The sequence below is a fragment of the Protopterus annectens genome, chromosome 7.part0, assembly GCF_019279795.1.
Source record: "Protopterus annectens isolate FY-2018-M chromosome 7.part0, PAN1.0, whole genome shotgun sequence".
Taxonomy (NCBI): domain Eukaryota; kingdom Metazoa; phylum Chordata; order Ceratodontiformes; family Protopteridae; genus Protopterus; species Protopterus annectens.
The window spans coordinates 1,056,510,601-1,056,532,474 of NC_056739.1; the positions used below are offsets into that span (position 1 = coordinate 1,056,510,601).

At 37.1% G+C, this 21,874-nt stretch overlaps 1 protein-coding gene across 1 annotated transcript in view; it reads right to left on the reverse strand.

Moving 5' to 3' along the window:
* Nucleotides 1-2,259: 2,259 nt before the first annotated feature.
* The window catches only part of LOC122806852 (semaphorin-3A-like), a 1,149,356-nt gene continuing 1,129,741 nt past the window's right edge, over nucleotides 2,260-21,874 (reverse strand). The window contains exons 16-17 of the mRNA XM_044077612.1: nucleotides 19,842-19,987; nucleotides 2,260-5,859 (exon numbers count right to left, since the gene is read on the reverse strand). Of these exons, the coding sequence (XP_043933547.1) occupies nucleotides 5,389-5,859; nucleotides 19,842-19,987 (617 nt within the window). The 3' untranslated portion in view covers nucleotides 2,260-5,388. The remainder of the gene's footprint in view (nucleotides 5,860-19,841; nucleotides 19,988-21,874) is intronic.

The following is a 21,874-nucleotide window of genomic DNA, read 5'->3' on the forward strand; positions in this document are numbered from 1 at the left end:
ATGGTGTTGGCTTTGTGTATGCACGGTCTCTGGTTTGATTCCTGGTTGGCTTAACATTTTTAGTCTGGCAGAAGATTAAAGCCATGAGCTGTTAACGAGCTACTTCCTGTGGGATGGGCCAAATATATGACTGTGAGCAGGTCAATAAACCAGACATGCTTTGGGGCAACTGGGAATCTATGCTAGGCTCTTTAATGGTCTTCTGGACTACGTGCCTAGTAACACCCTATAGGCATACATATTTACCTGAGGGTATCTAGGTGCAGGAGGTGGTTGTAAGAACCCAGCCTGTTTCACCATCTGTAAGTATATTTATAAATAGAAAATGGGGGTGCTGGTTGAAAATCTGTCTACCATAATTACAAATCTTTGAAGAGTAGAACTGCAATTTCATATATGATGGAATACATTCTGGATCCAAGGCTTGGCATCTCTGACGTCCTCAGCTCTGAGGTGAACAGTTCTCGGAGTTAATACTTAAAAGTAGTAGAACCCACATTAGGGGATGCAGGAAGGCAAAGGTGTAACAGATAGCTTCAGGATTCACTATTGTTTGCTTGAATCAAATGCTATTGTGTCAGGACTAGAAATATTAGATCATGTGCATCTGATACAAAGCAATAAAATGGATCAGTCATGACAGAAATTAAAACAGCAGCCTGACTGATCTTCCATGAATACACAGAAACAGGATCCATTATGGACATGAATTGTGAACTTGACTTTTGCTCAAATCCAAAAGGCTAGCTAAGAAACTTGGCTGTGCTTGGTGAACACATTGGTGTAATCTAGTTGGAGATTGTAAAAGCAGTAGAGTGCAAATTTAAATAGGGCCTTATAATGGCATATGACTCACAATGAGGCATCACAAGGCCATAGAAAAGGAACCCGTAGAAAGTGAAATGGATACATAACAAGATGATCGGGCCTAATTTATAAGGCACCAAATCCTCTCTCCTTGTAGTTATTGTCTACAACTCTGTAAAAAGGGTAACAAGGTTGTCACTAGAAGCGGACAGTAACTAACAGAATAACAGAGACCTTATCTAGGGAATATTTGCAATATGGAATCACTAGAATTTTGCAAAGACACAATGTCATAATAAACAGATGATATACTATTAAACCATGCAGGAATAACATATCTGCACAATAAGTGAGGCCATTAGTTTCATAGAACTAGGAGGCCGAAAGATTTAAATTTACAGATGATGTGGCAAAAGGTTACATTTTCAGGGCTTATGGAATGAACTTGATGCAAAACAAGGGCATAACTTTCAAATTTGAGATTGCTTGTACCCGCATAGTTTGTTAATTTCTCTCAAAGTATTATGTAATGTTCTAATCTTAATTAGTATGGACAGGATGACATGGGGTAATGTAAACAGTCACAAGTACAACTGCCGATGTTGTTTTAATAAAAAAAAGAACCTTATGTTCCAGTGAATTCGGGACAGAACCTTTCATCTGAATAAAACAAGTGGCTGTGATGTAGTTTCAGTGTAAAACACAATGCATAACATTTTTTTCACAATTAAGTGTACTAGGCTCCTTTAATAAAAATAGCCTTATGCACTATGAGGTTCCAGGACAGAACGTCTCATGAGAATAAAACCAGTGTCTACAATGCACATTCAATGCAAACCATGGATCATGCTATTTATCCACAAATAAACTCATTTTGTAGCATGTTTTTGTTTACCGGAGGTTAATGTCTTTGCAGTGTGGCTTCACTGAGAATGCTTTCTGTCTGCAGTATTAATTGATAGCATATACTGATGAACAGGGCATGTCTGGTGACCAGCTGGAAGGGAAATGGGAGAAAGGTAAAAAAGAGATTAAAGCATAGCTGGTGGGTTCTGATGGCATCACAGCACTTCAGTTGTTTTCCTAGTGCTGCTTTTAGTTCAGGAAGATTGCTTGCTTCAGCTGGGTCTCAGCAGTTATGAACTGCTAAGTACTCTGACCTTTCTTAACCAAAACTATTGTCCTTCCCACAGTGGAATTCACATTCAAAGGTTTGCTTGAAGAGGAATTGCAGACCTCTAATATATAGCAGGTTACAACGGCACTACCCCACATTCCTTTTTAGTAGCACAGTGGCGCAATAGTTAGCACTACTGCCTCACAGCTCTCAGTTCTCCAGTTCTGTTCCTGATTGAGGCATGCCTTTTCTGTGTGTGTCTGTGTGTCTGTGTGTGTGTGTGTGTGTGTGTGTGTGTGTGTGTGTGTGTGTGTGTGTGTGTGTGTGTGTGTGTGCGTGTGTGTGTGTCATGGGAATCCAGTTTCCTCCCACATCCTAAAGACAACAGGGTAGGCGCAGTTAAACTGATGGTATCTAGAACTGCCTTAGTTATGTACACAGTATGACTGGGCCTTTGACCTGTGACATACTGACAATCCACCTTGGATTGTTTCCTGATTTATGCCCTATTATGATAGGCCCCACCTCCCTGTGACTCTGAACTAGCTATATCATGTATTGAAAATAAATGCATTGTATTGGTTCTCCATATCACAACACTTTATTCTATTTATTTTAATATTTTGCTGACCAGAGCTGCCCTGTGTAGCCTCATAGCCACCCAGCTACATTCAGTTTTCATGTCTAACTAATCCTGAATGCAGAGGTTACTTCATTCCAACATTAAATTCTACTTGGAGAGGGGAGGGGCTAAGAGATTAGATGCCTCCTTCTGAACTCCCCTATTAGTAGAAAGAGTGGTCAGGTCAGAATGGTACACCACTGCAAACAGCAGCCTTGACAGGCCCAGCTTACCTGTGCTCAGTGGGGCCTTACTTTTATGCATCTGTGCTATGATTCCATACTTGTGCTCAGTAAGGCCTGGCATACTTTTGTTTATAATGGTGTCCAGTGGGGCCTTCCATACGTTTGTTTATTGGCCTACTACTCCATGCTGAGGCACACTGCATGACATCACAAAAGTGGAAAAGAGTTGCAACTCATCTCTTTTATTCTGGACACTACTCATGTTCCTTTTAGCCAACCAAGCCTAGAAGGTCTGTTTCACAGAAAAAATTATTCCAAAAGCAGTCTTATTTTAGAGGCAGTTTGTGTTTACTCAGAATATCTCCTGCATGTGAAAAGGTCACTGGAACACATTTAGGTATTTTTCAAACTGCTCTTTTACTGGAAAAGCACTTTTTGCATCCTAAACTGACAATTTTTTTTCTCCAATTATGATTGCGACATTTAAAACACTTTTTCATTTAGCATTCTTCTACACTATATAGATTAGTAATCTGTGAACATATGCCAATCTCTCATGTAAAACTGTTTTAACTTCATGTTAGTTCTGCTTATTCTGACACTAGACCACAGATCGGTAAAAACTGATAAAGAAGACAAGTATATATACTAAAACAAGCACTTCATGGAACCAAGTCCAATTTTACTACTGCAGGATCATGTTTGGGTTTGATAACATCATTGAAACTTGTCAAACCTTAACTCAAAATCTGCATAAAAATTTACACGCGGATGGTAATCAAGGAAAATCTGACCCAAGGTATCAGTCTGACTACATTCTAACTGCTGGATCAGCTACAAGCCATAATCAACAGTTTACATCTGCCTCTTCCTCATTAGAACTGACTTAAAATGTGTCTCATTATCATATAGAGTCACAATGAAAATATAGCCCTTAAGATTGTAATAATCATGCTGTATATGCTCAGACAACTTTTTATATTGACGTACCTAACTATATACCGTGTTTTAATAGTTACTGTTTTGCTTTTGTTGGGTATGAATTTTGAACTGTAGATTAACTAAATACTTCATAGTCAAGAAAAGCCCTCTTAAATGTAAATTAATATATCTGTTATCTCTGTTCTAGTTTTGCTGAATTATATAAGAATCTGCAATATACAGTAGTAATAAAAGCTTAGTATCATATGCTTCAAACCAGATACTGAGAAAATAAAAATAAAAAATAAAAAAATAAAAAGACAGCTACCTTCCATATAGTTTATGTCTGATGTCTGCACCTAACTATAGCCCCGTATGAAATGCCCTTAATAAATACATGACCAATTTAATAGAAAAAAATAAAATTAATTTTAACTTATGAGAAGTTTAAAAACCTATCACTTTCTTATATATATCTTATACAAAGAATATGGTTCATAGTACTCCTTTACAATGATCTTAGCCTATACAAACGGACATGATTTTGACATCTGCAATATCCAATGCAGATGCTCCCTTTCCACTTCATAGGAATGCTAATCCCTCCTTTTGTTCCCTTTCAGTCAAAGTTTAAAGTAAAAAGAAAATAAATGTTTTTATCTCTACTGAACAATGAGGTGCCCAGAGACAGCATTAGCAACATAACTCTTATTCTATGACTCACTGGAAAAAAATACATTCAGATTAAGCATTAGGCAAACAGAAATGAATTGCTGCTGAAAAAGATGAAAACTGTTTTGAATGAAATATCTGTCACCATGCTATTTACATACAGCCTAAAGAGTGCTGGTACAGCTATGAACTGTTACTCTTATACACAGTGAGCTATTACGTCCTGATCTGTAATTACTTCATCTTTGCTGGTCTGGCAGTAAAATCAACAAATTCTTCTGATTAACACTTCAAAATAAGGTTAATTTTAAAAATCTGGTGTTTAGACTATGAGCTTATTTTCCAATGAAGGTTGAAGAATTCCATTAACCTTGTATTTAAAGTTGTTAATAGTGCATTCATTGCCAGACTCCTTGGAGGTAATAATCCTTCAATCATACTACATTGGGAGTAGCTGTGATAGTTCTCCTGTCCCCTGATGATAAGATAAACCAGGCAGTTACCATGGCTGTCATAAAAAGTGAATTCTCCTTCTCCAAACATTGCATGCTGGTAAAATGAAATGCTTAACACCTTAAAAACATAATGCTCTGGACTAAAATCCTGAGTGCTGGTCAGAAGAAGGCACAAGTCATTTGTAGCAAATTAACTGCCCATTTGAACATTTTTTACACTCATATGTTTTGGAAAACTGAACACTATGTCTCTTTCCAAACTTATCACAAGTGTATTACATCAGTGATGAAAGGGTTTGACAAAGGAGTGAATTCCACCAGTCATTTTGAAAATGGGAGATTCCACATGATATACAGATAAGAAAAGTATTTGATGATTTTACTGTCACTCAGCAAAGATGGAACACAAAGAAAATCTGGATGACAACTGGAAACAAAGATTCTTCAGAAAACAAAGTCCTGCCAGTCCAAGCAGTTTGTCCATTATATGACATTTCATCTAACAGTACCATAAGAAATGAATGATTCTGTTGTTCAGTTTTTGATCAGAAAATCTGGCTTCAAAAGGAATGGTAAGACAGCCATTACTAGGCCACCAGCTATAACCAGCTAAACACTTCTTGGTGACCTAAGTGCTTTGACCTGCACTTTGTTCTTGTTTTTTCGGACTGGCTGGAGCATTTTGGCTTTTTCATCAGCTCTCATTATTTCACTGTGGCTGTTGGCCTCGAAGTGCAGCTTTTTCTTTTTCTTTTTCAGTTCATGCTGCCACACCTGCTCACAGTAATAATCGGCCTTGGATGGGGAGCGGATTAATGTCATGATATCTTTGTACCATGGGTGGTGGCTTTGTTTATATGGTAACAGTGATGCTGACTTTAGAGGACCCTCTGCCCCATGACTTGCACCCTGTATATTTGTTAGCTGTTTTTGGCTGATCACAGAAAGATGGACCTTAACAAGTGTCCAGTGGAAGCCATACTCCTCTACCTGGCAGTAGTAGGTTCCTGCATGCTTGGATTCTGCACGTTGGATTATTAGGCCTTGATCAATCAGTATTATGTGGTCTCCAGGCAACACCTACAGGGGATAAGTAAAAGGTAATTAAAAATTATTACCACAGGTACAAAAAAAATAAAAAATAAAATATTATCAGATCTTTGTGCTTCAGTGATCTGCTTTCAAGACACCTAAATGGACAATGAGAATAACTAATCAACTACATAAATCACTCAGCTGTTTGCAGAATGAAATAAATACCAGTTTCTTTCATACACATTGCGTTGTCTGTAATTATTTATCATACTTGCTCATAATCACAGCTGGTTTAGCATGAGTAGTTTGTTTAAGAGTGATGTTGAACACTGCAAAATGTAAATGATTTATAATTTTATAACACTAATGAGTAGCCAGTGTAAACACCCCACATAACATGTCTTGAAGCAGTATATACACTGTAGACTAACTCCGCTAAGGCTACACACAGACTGCAAAGCCTGCAGGAAAAGTTCCTGAACCACTTATATAAAAGTCAGCACTAATGACACAACATCACCGAGTTCATAATCATGGAATGCTCACTGTCCCCTTAGTTCTCTACCAGAAACTATACATGAGGTGACCTCTCTGTAGATAATTGCCGAGAATCTACTAGAGCACTGGCCGGACTGGCAGACAGTTGAAAAAATTTTAAGAAGAACAGGGACAGAAAGTGATACAAAGACATGACTTACAGACAAAAGAGATGCTTAGGGAACTGAAACTGAGGAAATGCATATGGAAAATAAGGTAAAGGTTATGGAAGGCAATATTTCAACTGCACATGCTAATATCAGAAAAAAAGGGTATCACTGAGAAAACTGAGACTCTACAGAGAGATCAAAGTGAAACGACATATGTCTACAAACTCTGCATGATGTGGTGGGCTCTTTTAATGCATAAATTAGTGAAGGAATACAGGTAGAGGTGTGGGTGTAAAGGAAGCAAAGAAGGCAATACAGGTCATAAGTTAGGGAGTACTGAGAGAGTTTGAGGAATGGAAGGGGTGGTAACATAGAGTTAGAGACTAACACATTTCAAACAAATAAAGGAAGGATATCAGGGTGATATAGGAGGAAGAAATATTTCATTAAACAGGAAAACAACGAAGCTTTATCATTTTCAAAGCAGCAATTAGCAAAGGGGGTCATGGAGGTACTAATCAGGATAGGTGGGAGATTAAGAGAAAAAGTTACAGATAAATGACAAGTTGCTGAAAGTTTCTTGATGCAAGTTCTATGATGAAGAAAGGCAAAGAAAATGGTAGGAGTAGTGCTCTGTATTTCAGGGTCTATATTACCATATCGAATGGTAATAATGCTGAATGTTCATATGAGCGAAAATGTACAAGAACGAACTTGTGTTTTTTGGAGTCGCGGTACAGTGAGGATTGGAATATTTGCCCTTTCCCCACTGTAGTTCGACCTCAGAGTTGGAATATATATTTAGCGGTGGGTGTGGAGGGCACAGCCCCCCACAATACCAAGTTCGTTCTCGTGCTTTTTGCTCATATGAGCGTTCTGCATTATTACCATTTGATATCTTAATATAGACCCTGTATTTCAGTACCAGACGTGGAAGAGGTTATCAAGGGATAAGAGAACATTGTGTCTGTGGATAGGTTGGCTTGAATTTAAGGTTCTCTGTGGAACTGAACAGGTGACAGGAATGTAAACTGAAAGAAAAAATAAATGGGTGTCACAGAAAGTTGTGGGTGGTGAGGTTTGTGAGTAAGTGTGATCAAACTTACTAGGTACAAAAAGGCAGGAGTACATATGTCCAGTACTGATGGTTGATTTCAATACCTAATGCCACCTGTAAGACTTATTAAATTAATTCAGCCTAGGAGAAGTACTGTAGTAAACAGATGGACAGAAAAGAGAAACAGAGGTGTGCTTAAGGAAAAAATGTAATATGATGTGAGGATAAAAATCTCTGGCCTTCTTAGCTTCCAATAATTAAAGGCTGAATCACTGATAATACACATGTAGGCAAAAAAAAATATGGATACACAGGAATGCAGGAATATAGTAGGTAAGTGATCATGGGGAGCATAAGATGCCTAGCCATATACATCATTAAACAAACAAACTTAGAAGTTCTTGCCACCTTTTTCAAGCACTAAATAATGCTCACCTCCCAAATAGAGCAGGGCTGTACATAATTACCCTGATGTAAATTTGTCTCTACCCATCCAGACATCAAGACTAGCCTCAAAGGTATCCAGAGCAGTGCTTTGTTTGACCTGCACTGGTAACGTATTCCAGAGGCTAGGAATACATTAAGCTAGGAACCTCTCTCCAGTGAGTCTGCTTTACTTGCTGGTGTTGAATTAGGTCTTAGTGTGGGTACTTGTAGAGCCACTGGTTTTGGGATGAAGTAGGAGGTCAAAAAGGACTGGGTCTTACATGACTTGAAAAGCAAGGCACAGGCCGCCTCTCAGCAATCTGTACGCTACTGAGTATAAGGACACTCATTATAATTCAAAAGGGGAGTTGAAGGATTTAAGGCCTTTAACTTTATTGGTTAGAAATCTTTGGGCCTTTCCAGCTGAGTGATATGCTTGGATTTGTATATACCAAAGGGGGCACTGTATTCAATGATAGGTCTGATAAGGGAAGACTACACTGCTAGGATGACTTCTTTGGATCTAGAAGATATTCCCCTTGGAAATTAACTGAGCCAGATAGAAGAATTTCCTAGCTATGGTGAAAACATGATGGTCGAATGACAGTGTGCAATCCCCATAACTAGTACGAAGCTCACTTATGATGAAAAGACCCATGTACCATTTATAGCATATGAGGTGGGAACAACTTTTCTGGCAAAAATTACTATGCTGCACTTTTTCTTTTAGTTTGAAACCGTTTTCTATACACCATGTATGTGCATATGCCAGCAAAGAAAAGTTGCAGGACTCAGATTTTAAGAAGAAATGGGGGAAATGTTTGCAAATGCATTGATGGCTGTGATGTATACAGGGTAATCTTAACAAGGTAAAAGGGAAAACTAATCAATGTACTAAGTAAAATCCAAGCTATGCTGAAGATGGTATAGAAGACAGTACACTGAGTTATCTTTACCTACTCTCGGTATATGTATTTCTACATGTGGGTCAATAACAGTAAGCCAAGCATCCTTTCATTGAAAATATGCATCCTTTTAGTGCTCTCTCAAAAGGTAGGAGCAAAAAGGCTCAGATCTAGATATAAATCACAGGCTATAGAGAGACTACAGTGACAAAGACTATAGTCTATTCCAGCCAAAAGTGATAAATAGAAAAAAATGTTTTTTATAAAGAGGGGACAGAATTTCCTATAAACTCAAAAATGATTTTGTCTCAACACCCTTTATTTAAATAAAAAAACTTGCAGAAATTGCAGGTAAAATGTAACAATACTTATGAGTTTTGCAATGTGAGTGACCATAGTATTTTGAATAACGATCACTGTAACATGTTGAGCAGCATAATTTCAAACTGAAGTCAAGGTCAAGGAATTAGGCAGTGCAAGCAAACTCTGCAGGTATTCAAGCTGGGGCTTGATCTTGTAAAGCAGACAATGAAAGAGAGTAAAAACACTCGACACACATTAAACCTTGATGGTGATATTATAAGAGGAACTGTAGTGTCTTGTTCAATAAAGTTCAGCTCATCTCACAAAATGCTAAAAGTGATGATTAGGTAGTAAAACAAATAGTATCTCCTCCTCTCTTCTTTCAGGAAAGTTGAAACGACAGCAGAGAAACACTTGTGGAAAGTAGTAGTAGTAGTGGTATTAGTGGTCATAGTGCTAGTAATAGTTGCGGTGGTGGTATTAATGGTCATAGTTGTGGTAGTAGTAGTGCTAATGGTGAGAGTGGTAGTAGTACTGGTAGTGGTATTAGTGGTCAAAGTGGTAGTAGTAGTAGTAGAAGTAGTGACATTAGTGGCCATAGTGGTAGTAGAAGTAGTAGTAGCTGTGGTATTAGTGGTCATTGTGGTGGTGGTGCTGGTAGTAATAGTATTAAAAGTAGTAGCAGTAGTAGTAATAATAATAGTCATGGTAACGATGTAGTAGTATTAGTAATTGTAGCAGTAGTATTATTAGTAGCTGTAGAAGCGGTAGTAGTAGCGGTACTGGTGGTGGTGGTACTAGTAGTTGTACTATTAGTACTGGTAGTAGTAGTAGTAGTAGTAGTAGTAGCAGCAATAGTATTATTGGTAGTAGTAGTTCTTCCAAGTTTGTGTGCCTTTGAAATAAGTACATATATAGATGGGGGGGGGCACAGGTTGCACCCCTAGCATACACATTTATTTTTTTTTACAGTTTTGTGCTGTGTTGTACAGAAATTTGTTAAAATGATGATTTTGTTATGCTTACATACAACAGTTGTGATATTTTGCATCTCAGCTAAGGAAGATGCAATGTTTCAGAGCACATGCTTCTAAAACATATTGTATACACAGTACTAAACTGTATTTATGTGTGTGCAATACAAAACCTTATGTTCATGAGCATAATATTATTAGACTATGTAGATATACATAGTAATGAGTTATGTGAACATTAAATAACTATGAATATGCATGAACAGTACTGAACCTTATGCATATCTGTGCTGTGCTAAACCATGTATGCTATTCCCATGTATGTATATACACAGAGTTTAAACCATCTGTACAAAATCATGCACAGAATACTAGACCACATGCATAGGCACAGTAATCAACCATGTGTACAATAAGTATTCATGAGCACATGTGCACAGTACTGAAACGTGTGCATAAGTGTTCTGTACTACATCATGCATGCAGTACTGACCCATGTATACAAATATACAGACTTTAAACCATCTATACATATTCATAGACAACGTAGTAGGCTATGTGAGTATACAGAGCAAACAGCAATGTGTACAATAGGTAACCACATTTACATGTGCATAGTATTGAAACTTACACATAAGTGTGCTGTACTAACTGTGTGGTTTATACTGAACTATGTATACACATATACATAACTTAAACCATCTGTACATATTCATGTACTCAGTTCTAAGCCATGTGATTATATATAGCGAAGAGCTACGTGTACAATAAGTAACCATGTGTTAATGAGCACAGTACTGAAACGTATGCTTAAGTGTGCCGTGCTAAACCATGTGCTGGTCATATATACAAGTGGACATGTGCAGTACCGAACCCCAGCACAATACTGACAGTCTGTACAACTGGATGTGTGGAGTACTGAACGATGTACAAAGTTCTAGCTAAGTGAATCATCTACAGTAATACAGCATGTATGAATGCGTTTAGTACTAAACCATGTGCTGGTCATATGTACAAGCAGACATGTGCAGTACCGAACCCCAGCACAGTACTGACAGCCTGTACAACTGGATGTGTGGAGTACTGAACGATGTACAAAGTTCTAGCTAAGTGAATCGCCTACAGTAATACAGCATGTATGAATGTGTTAAGTACTAAACCATGTGCATCTGTACAGCACAAAATCATCTGCAAACACTGAACACTGTGCAGATGTGTAACAGTATTAAACCATCTGCACAAATGTTAAAGTATTAATTCAGAACTGTGCTATAATCATGTGTACAGTGTAAAGTATGTGCACGGTACTAAATCATGCAAACATATGCAATGAATCATAATATAACATCGATCCATGTTACGCCAGGGCTCAAAATGCTGCACATAAAACATTAAAATACATAACAATGCAATCACTAAATGACAAACCATAACCCTGCACAAAGTCAATTAACATAGTTTTTGTAAGAGGGCTTCACTCTCCTATATTGTCCTACATGGGAGCTCTGTTCACCGCATCTCACTTCTCCAATATACTACCTCTGTGGTCACAGAAAGTCTGAGAAAAGATAAGAGGAACAAATCAAAAAGGCCTCCTTTTCTTTTACTCCAAGCGGTCTGACCTCAGTGATAACACAGCAAAATGCCCAGCACACAAGTTGACCCAACACACTGAAAAGCTGGTACAATTCTTTTACTTGTACCTATCGATAAAAATCCAAGGAAATGAACTGGTCTCAAAGTTTACCACATCTTCATTAGCAAAATTTGTTTCAAACGCTAATGTGTTGAACATGCAAAGAGAACCAAAAAAATGACATCATAATGAACTGACATAAGTCATGCAATGATCCATTTCAGAATCATCTAAAAAGTACATTACTTCAAAAAATTAAAAAATAAATCAATTTCATATACATTACAAATTATATATATATATATATATATATATGTGTGTGTGTGTGTGTGTGTGTGTGTGTGTGTGTGTGTGTGTCTATAAAACTGCATTTTCTAAAGAAAAATTTCTCTGCTCAAGAAAAAAATGTAAATACAAATTGTTAACCTTTGCTGCCTCAGTGGCTTTAAAAATTATGACCAGCACAAAACAGTACATTCAATAAAAAGGATCATTCAACCTTGGTTTAAAAAGGCCGCCTATTGTGATTATCCACATTTCTTCCAAATGCAATAGATCTTCCATCCAACCTTTTTGTTTGCATGCCACCTTATCAGTTCCCAAAAACATAGAATGTACTGAACCATGTACCAAACTCTGCTTGCAAAGTGCATTTGTGGATTTCTTATGTTTGATATCACTGAGATGTTTCCAGATTCTGTGTTTGAACTGGTTGGTTTTCCCCACATAAAAAGCTTCACAGAAACCTTGTGCCAGATATATCGTACCTTCAGGTCTACATGTAATAAATTATTACATATTATATAATTTATTTACTGCTTTGTACCTGAATTAATACTGCACATTTGTGCAGATGGTTTAATACTGTTACATGTGCAGATATGCTGTTTTTTAAGAACATGTTTGCTTAATGAACAACAACCACAAGATCTATGTCCCAGAGGGATGTCAGCCATCCTTTTAGTTTGCATGTATCTGTTATGTGATTTTTTTTTATACCTGGAAAGGTGCTGTGAAACAGATGGAGCCTTCCTAAAAAACAGGTTACATTGATCAGATATCTTTTCAAAATGTACCAGTATTTATTCATAACTTCTTTGATCATAAAAATGTTAGATTTACACGTATTAATTATAGAAAATTTATATTTATTTGTAACATCATGACATGTTTTGTCCTTGTATGTTAAAGGAGCATTTGCCTCTTGCTTACCACTTTCTCCATAGAAAATATGATCCAGTTCTCATAAAACAAGCCAAGCACATTCATATTCATTCCAGTCTGAAGAGATTCTTTTAAGTCTAAACAACTATGGTAATGTTACATAACATATGGCCTGGATGATAGGTGGTCGCTCCTAATACAGAATTTTTACTAAAATGCTTTCTATATAGGTTTGTACTTACCACACTATCCACATTTTTGGACACCATCACATTTTGGAATGTGATCTTCCAAGGTGTATATTGACAGTAAATTACAAACCTCACTTATTCTCATTTAAATAATTGACAAATTCTCTAAGTTCATCCACATCTGATCTCAGTATTAACCAGCGGTCATTCAGGTGCCTATACCACATATCCATTTCTCACAGAAATAAATTCTGTGTACCACCATAAATAACTAGTTCTTCTAAATAGGCTATAAAGAGGTTTGTTATAAATTGGGGAAAAAGAAGCTCCCATCAGCCACCCTGATATTTGTAAGTAATACACATGATGGTGATAGACTATATTTTTGGTCAAAACACGCCCTGCCAACACCAACAAAACAATATTAATCTCAGCATCATAAAGTTGTGCTTTATACAACCATTATTTCAAAGTGTCCAACCCCCCTCCCCCAATGTGGGATCGAAGTACAAAGTCACTTAATGTATAAAGTGCACATCTACCATTTTTCATTCATCTGAACTTCTTCCATCAAATTTAAAATTATGTAACTACCTTGTACTACCCTGGGCTGTATGTTTAACTTATAATATTCTGTGATGGTTGTCTTCCATGGAAACATTTCCAAAGCATGCTGCTGGCACAGTTGCTGTCCTAGTAAAATACAACCTTACTCCACCTTGAAGACATTTACTGTATTTGCCATAGCAAAAGGCAGTATGGTTGGTCCAATTCTTTAGAAAGAGTTGGTACATTTACTGGTAGGACTTGATTACATTTTTTGAAAGCTATAAAATGTGATCAGTCTTTCTGAAATCATAGGTTCATCTTATATCATAGCACTAAACTATGTGTACTGTATGTGCACAGTGTATACAATGATGGGTAAAGCAGTAAATCATACTTATATGTGTATAATACTATACTGTACTAATCTTTGCATGTGTATAGAACTAAGTCATGTGTACAACACAATTTGTTTGCATGTTACTAAACTAAGAGTATGTAAACAGAACTGAAGTATGTGCTCATAAGCACAGCAGTTGTAAACCGGTTCCTTGACTTTAGTGATTGACACTCAAAAGTCGGAGCCTTAAATATTGAAGTGAAAGTGAACTAGTGAGTGTTAAATCTCAGGGTTCACAGTTAGATCATTTATGTAGGAGGACAGCCCCCTCCCCAGCACTTTCTGCTACTTAAATATGCCACCTAACTTTGCTACATCTTGGCAAAAAAAGTGAAATCCCATAGGTGCTACAGTCTTAGTGTCTAAATAAAACAGAACAAATTGCACTTCTGTGATTGCATATCAGTGCTGTTCAAAAATGTCTCATACTTAAGCCTATTAGCATGCTACACTATACTACACTACAAATATTCTCAGTGCTAAACTATGCATACTACCGTAAGCCACTGTATTTCTACACAGTACTAAAGTATGCTTAGTTGAGAAAAACACTAATTCATGAAATTAGTATTTAATAACATGGATGGACCCACGGTAGTAAACTATGTGTATACGCTCATGGTACTAACCTGTGTGCACAGTACTGTTTCAGCCCATGTGTGTAAGCCACATACACAGTACCAAGATATGTACACAGAAATGGAGCATTCACAGGTACACCCCTGTGTTTCTGTACACAGATTACGTTCCTTCACAGCAACATTAGTATTTGATATTGTAAGCAATATAATTACAGTCTGACAGTCTCTTAAAGTAAATGTTGCTTTACTTCTTCAAAATACTTTTATAGCACATAGTTATGTAAGTGAATAGGTACACCGTTTTCTTATTTTCTGAGCTGAAAACTGTAAAACGTATAATACTATGGAACAGCTTACCTCTAAAACTGTTATCTGAAGCTAAACTCAGAAGATTCTTAGTTCCACTGAGAGATACATAGTGACATTTTATTCTGTGTTTTTGAGTGATACGCTATTTTGCCTTTGGTTTCACCAATGCCACACTTATTTAAAAAAATAGTGCCTGGATACTGTACCCCTTCCAGTCATTTATATCCCCTGCCAGCACAACTTCACCAAAGTCATGGCTAACAGTTGTAGTGAGGACAGTAGCTTTAAAAAAACATTTTTTTGTCAAGTTGTAGTTCTCCTGAATTTTTGGATTGTTCTAAGTAATCAAAAGCTTCTATTATGCACCCTTTCCACCTTACTCAATGAAATATAACTTATATTTTCAGTCCTTCTTTCAGGGCAGACTCTGATTAAAACCCTGCACTATTTCAGCTGCCCATTTTCTGAACTACCTGTATGTTGTGACTGCAAAGAGGACATCTATAGTACTTCTAATGAGTCCTGACAACTGTCTGAAGATGGGCTCAGCAACTTCCCCTCTTCTGCTGAAAATCAGTGCATTCATTTGTGATTATTAAAAATTAAATTATATTTCTATGATTTGAAATTCTAGGAAATGTACTCCTGCCTCTAATTGTAGCTCCCTGTCATTGCTTTGATTCCACTGTAATTTTCATCATCGCTCGCTCCCAACCCCCAGATTTTCTATCTATCTACACACACACACACACACACACACACACACACACACACACACACACCCACGCACACCCACGCACACCCACACACACACACACACACACACACACACACACACACACACACACACACACACACACACACACACACGCATATTTCCAAAGGGTAAAAAGGTCATGCAGACAAACCATTCAGTAAGAAGAGCAAGAAATATCCAGCCAAGTTGGAGTCTTCACCATGTAATGACTTAAACCTTCTCTAGTGGAGGCCCATGTGAAATATGCAAATTACCTTTTAAGGAAATACTAGTGTTTCAGCTACATGGCTTCCAAAAGCACATGACACTTTACTACGTTTTTAGGGGTGCATTCAAGCCAGTAAAGGCAAATCCCTATAGCTGTAGACATGCATATTTGGTCTTTTTTGACCTACTCAGTTTAGCATAAGTGGGTAGTTTGGCCATACATGGAGCTTAACATCAAGCGTGCATAAACGTTAGGGGGCACCAGCGGACACTTTCTTTCTGTCTTAATCAACATTCTCTTTTCATTCACCTTCTACTTCCACTGAACTCGAGGGATCTAAAACCTTTGAAGAGCTCAGCTGTTCCATTTTGTCAACATCATTATCAGTCATCTGGGACAGTTGTTTTAGTTTAGACATTAACAGCTTTGCACTACTGAACATCTGCATGCCAGCTGGGAGGATGCTTTCAGAACCACTGGGAAGGACAGTTTGCACTTGATATTCTGCATTCTGCACTCACATCACCTCTGTAAAGTGCATTCCTTGCTGCAATGTGATCTATACCAAGTGCATCACTGTTCCGGCATGCACACATCACTTTGCTAGATGTCACAATTATCATACAGGTTGGTGCTTTTCATGCCACGTCACACCCTGTACTAAAACTATTCTTGTTTCCAAAGTTGTAAGCTTTCTCAAGTCCCAGTGACTTTTTTTGTAAATCCAGGTCAGTATCCTCTGTGTTTTAACACAATACAGACAGTCCTTTCCTTCCTCCCCTTCAGCTGTTTCATTCAACCACAAAACTTTCCTTCTTGTCTTATCTTCCAGTGTTACCAGCTGGTGATCTGTGCAAACTAATGATACAGTTGTCCTGCCTATGTTGTCATGAACATCATGTGCTTTTTGTTTTACTGGCCACAGAATCATGCATAAACAGTGCGATTCCATATGGCCAGTAAAAAAGTACTGTTTATCCAAAAATTCAGAATCAATGAGTTTGCATACCACCTGCTTTCCGAAGTATCCAACTGGCAGCCTTGATAAATGTCTTAAGTCATATAAAATCCCTTTTAATATAGTTTTAACATCTTTTGTGCATGTCTTAGCACTGCATTCTCATCATCGTCATCATCACCATTTTCAGGTTTCGTGTTAAGCCACAGTATCTCAATTTAATCTCACTCTTCATTTCATCCTCCAAAACCACCTCTTTTCAATTTTTCATCAGTTCTTTGACCAGCATGATATGTGGGATACCTTCAGAAAGTGAAACAGTTAAACTTTCTTCAAAAGAAAAATACCAATAATCAGCCCGCTTTATCATAAGATGTTGTGCTTACAATGACCCAATGCATATTATTAGACACTAAGTCTTCCAGCAAGATTACCTGCTTAGAAACTACACATCATTAACACCTTTCTGTGCACAGGCAGGTCATTTTTAACTATACTTTCTTCTTTACTATTTTAGTCAGTCAATCAAATAAATATGCAAGTCATGCCTAAAGTCCCATGTCCTACTGGTGTCTAACCACACAACAGTTATTCCAATTGGAAGTGATTCCACTATTTCCTCTATCACTAGGGTCCAAAAATAAGTTTATCATTGTCTTTGCTTTGCTCCCATTTTTGTGAAATGGAAACAAATCTTTGTTGCACCAGCTGTTGGCTATTATACTTTTATATTTATTTATTTAAAAGGCTTGTTGACTGGGTCATTAATACCACTAATTCTTCATTTATTCTAAATGAAATCAGTCTTTTTAGGTTTACACATGCATAAATTCCCTCTTTGACTTGGTTTCCAGGCAACATTTTTTTACTGTGGCTTCTCTGGCATGATGCTGTTGTGTCTGGACTTCCATTCAATGGATATGTACTTTAAGGGGTTCAAATCCCACAGACAGCCTCTACAGATATCACAAGATATATGGAGGGTTGGTATAATGGTTAGGGTCTTAACTTAACAGATACAAGGTACACAGCTTGATTCTGACCTCCAGTTATTGATTAGGCTTTTAAGAGTTTGCAGACTAATTGTCACCATACCTTTCAACCTCTTACAGCAAGACACTAGGACAAAGTCATAAATAATAGGGGACAAATACCCCAAAATAATGACAATTCTAAATATTGCTCTTTCAGACTTAGACAGTTGAAAGAATAACAGGTTTTGCACGAACATGACTTTTTCAAAGGATATGAAGTCTAAAACTCAAATTGTTGTCATTATTTTCTGACTTTAGACCTCAATGATTTGCAGTGATTTTCCAAACAAAAAAACAACAAATTTTGGAGAAACCGATCAAAAATATTAGGCAAAAATCTGGACATTCTGAGAAAATCTAGACAGTTGAGAAGTATGATAGTCACTTATTGTTTTTTTTTTTGCTTTTGTGACAGCCAGTAGCATTAAACTTAGTAAGGCCTTACTATGTCTACAATTCAGATATATATTCAGCTCAAAAGAATCATTTTGTCATTACAGCCATTTGTTCCCCAAATAATTATGTCAAAGTACTCTATAGAGAATTTTTTAAATTGTCCAACTTATCACACCCCCCACCCCAAAATGATCCCTGTTACCTGTCTCTGTTCCCCATCACATCTCCAGCATTTGCTGTTTACCAGAGGAAAAATCATCTGAAATCTACTTGGGGTATACAAATACCTATGCAACTACTTCCATGTAAAAATACTAAACCTTCTGAACTTTGCTGCATACTTAGGAGCCTTCCAAATTTCTTCCCATTGGATTTTTGTAAATTGCCTTTCTATTTGCTTTCCCCAGACTTTTGTAACCTACTCTGTCTGATGTTTTATACGCTCTACTAATTATCCATTTTTAACATCAGCTTCTCTTCTAGACTCAACTAAAAAATTCTAACTAAACTGATCTTTTACTTAGAACTCCCCTGTACCTTTTTTTGTGCCTATACTTTACTAACAGTCTCTGATAGTGAACGCTGTCTCTAACCTGTGGTTCAAACATCTACTTAGCCTTATCCTACTCTTAATACTTTTCCTCTTGAATTATTTGGTCCCAATACCTTGATTCCTTTGCTAATTTCCTCCAGTAAACTGCGGGCCCCTGCGGGCCCCTCTTGCCTATTTTCTATGCCCTTACTGCCGGACATACATATCGATAAAATCTCCTTTCTCCATTCCTGTATAATTATTTACCTTAAGAACTTGCATCCAAAGTCCTAGTCTCTCTTTGCCCTTTGAACCACCCTTATTTCATCATCATCCTCATCGTTTTCTACTTTGACTTGTGTGTGTGTGTGTGTGTGTGTGTGTGTGTGTGTGTGTGTGTGTGTGTGTGTGTGTGAGCCTTAAGTGTATAGCTCTAAAATACCCCTTCAAATTAGGTACCCCGAAATCAATTTGCTCTATGGAAAGAATCAGCTTATCCAACTTAACTATTACTGTCTTCCCCTCCCGGACAATATCCTTTAATCCTTTATTAATTATCATCCACAACTCCTATGGTTGATAAAAATATAACTGACCTGTATATAACACTAAGTGGAATAACAACATTTTCACTGTTTGTGTCTTTCTATTCATATCCAAAATCAAGAACTTCTGTTCTCTCAGTTTTTGTATTATCTTTTATTTAGTTTCCTTCCATATTTCCTTAGTTAGTTACCATAACAGAATCCTTTTAATCCATATATCTAAATCCTTATCATGCCCTCATAAAAATGGGTTCTCCTGAACCAGTTCATGTTTGTGTACATAGTATTTTGAGTTTTATTAAGTTAGTGATTTACAAATGCAATCATACTAAAAAAATGACCTTTATTAAAAAACACAAAAGCAGAATTTTATAGTGGAAAAATACAAAGTAACAAGAAATGTAAGAAGGCCAAAATGAGATGAAATATTTACCCTCTATGGCTCTCTTAATGCTTACCTTCTGTTGCTCTCTCTTAGTCTCATTTGTTTCTCGTGTCCATGTTACAGTGGCATGATGGGATTTTGGTATGCATTCCAAAAATGTTCCATTACCCTCGGCCACATATATGATCTTTTCTTCTACCTCCCCGGGTCTGGCAGGTTCTGAAACAACAGAAAATGGATGTTTTAGATCAGTCTGTTAAATGAGATAGTAACCATTTCAATGGTGTGTTAAAACAACACTGGGTTAATAGTATTATGTTACTCAGACATGTAGTATTATTATTATCATATTCTATGCTTTTGGTTGATGCTGGGAGTCTGGGTGAGCAGTGTGGTATTTTTCAGTAAAATACCTGATAAAAAGCTGACTTCACATTAAGAAATAGTGCCACACAAGTAATAAGCATTGCTTTACAATGACAAGGTATGTTATGCATTTATATATGAATGTGCCCCATAGGTTCTGAAAAGTAATTCTTCCTAAACAGCTGGAACTGTTTTTCCATGAGTAATTTTACTTGAAAACACTATATCACTTCAGAATACCATGTTGTAATTATTGCCTCTGTGTGTGTATCTTATGTTTTAATGGATGCCAGTTTACTCAAATGTAGGCTAAAAAGTTTAGCCAAACACAAGACAACTGTCAAATTTCCCTCCATTAGTACAGATTAAATATTTAATTTTGTGCTTTCAAATCTCAGTTTATACTAATAGCACAACACTTGAGACTCATTATTAAACCTGCACGCTAAATTAGCCTGGTTAGCATTACCATCCTAGATATCATCAGTTTAGGTATTAAACTATAAAACTGTCAACTTACATGTAGATGAATCTTCTCCAAACTCTCTACAAACTTGGCTTACAGAGTAAAGCCCAGTGACTTATATTTCATTTGTATGGAATATCTGAATGTGCAACAAAATCATTTTTTGAGAACTTTGCAGTTGCAAAAGTCAAAACACTGACTGCATACAAACAGAAAACAACAAGCCTATCTAGTGCTTCTTATACTGCAGTTTGCATCTCTGGAGTTACCTACAACCACCATATTCTATAACACATTCCTATCACATGTACAAGCCATGAAATTTGGCCCCATCTCTGAAAAATAAACTGTGAATCCATGGGAAAATGCAACAAATTTCAAAACACACTGGTGCACCACCTGCTACTTATACATTCCAACTCCAAGATCACTCTACCTTGGCGTAGTGGGAATACTCTAAGATGCCAAAATCTTGGAGTTAGTACATATTCCCCCATTTGCACTTGTAGTTATGATTTTCCTTAATATTCAAGATTTTCTTCATCTGTGCCACATAGATACAATCAAGGATCTTCTTCTTTAACTCAAATGTGAATTTTTTTTTTTGCAGGGGGAAATCCACTATACCCCCTAAGTGGCTTTGCCCCCCAAAACCCGGACTATAAGTATGCTTCCTCTGAGATCACACAAAATTGAAGAGTATATTTATAGACACAGTCTGTCCATTCGAGTTTCTTGCACTCAAATACTCAAGTGAGTGTTCAGCTGCAAGCAAATGAGCCATGGGTAGCTGGACCTCAAAGAAGTAAAATATAACCTGCAGACTACTACTTAGTTGCTCATTGTGAAACTATGGAGTTATATTGTTGCATTTTAGTAGATGAAATGCAGAAAGACAACTCTGTATGCATACGTATGGAGAGGAAACCCCCCCCAGGAAAATGAAAATGCATAAGTAGTGTACAAATATGTTTGTTATGTGGATATTTGGAATGTATTAGTCATTGTATTTTTGTCTTACAGAATTCTAAGTCTGTTCCTAAACTATTTATATCCAGCAACATGAAACTTGACTACAGCGGCTTTCAGCAACTTATTATGCGTTTATTTTTTAACCTGGTTAGTGAACTGATCCAGTGCAGACCTTTTTCATTTGCATCCTAGGCCAAAAAGACAAGACTGAGTCCTAAGTATGTGTTTGCAAAGAAAAGACACATATACACACACACACACACGCGCGCACACACACACACACACACACACACACACACACA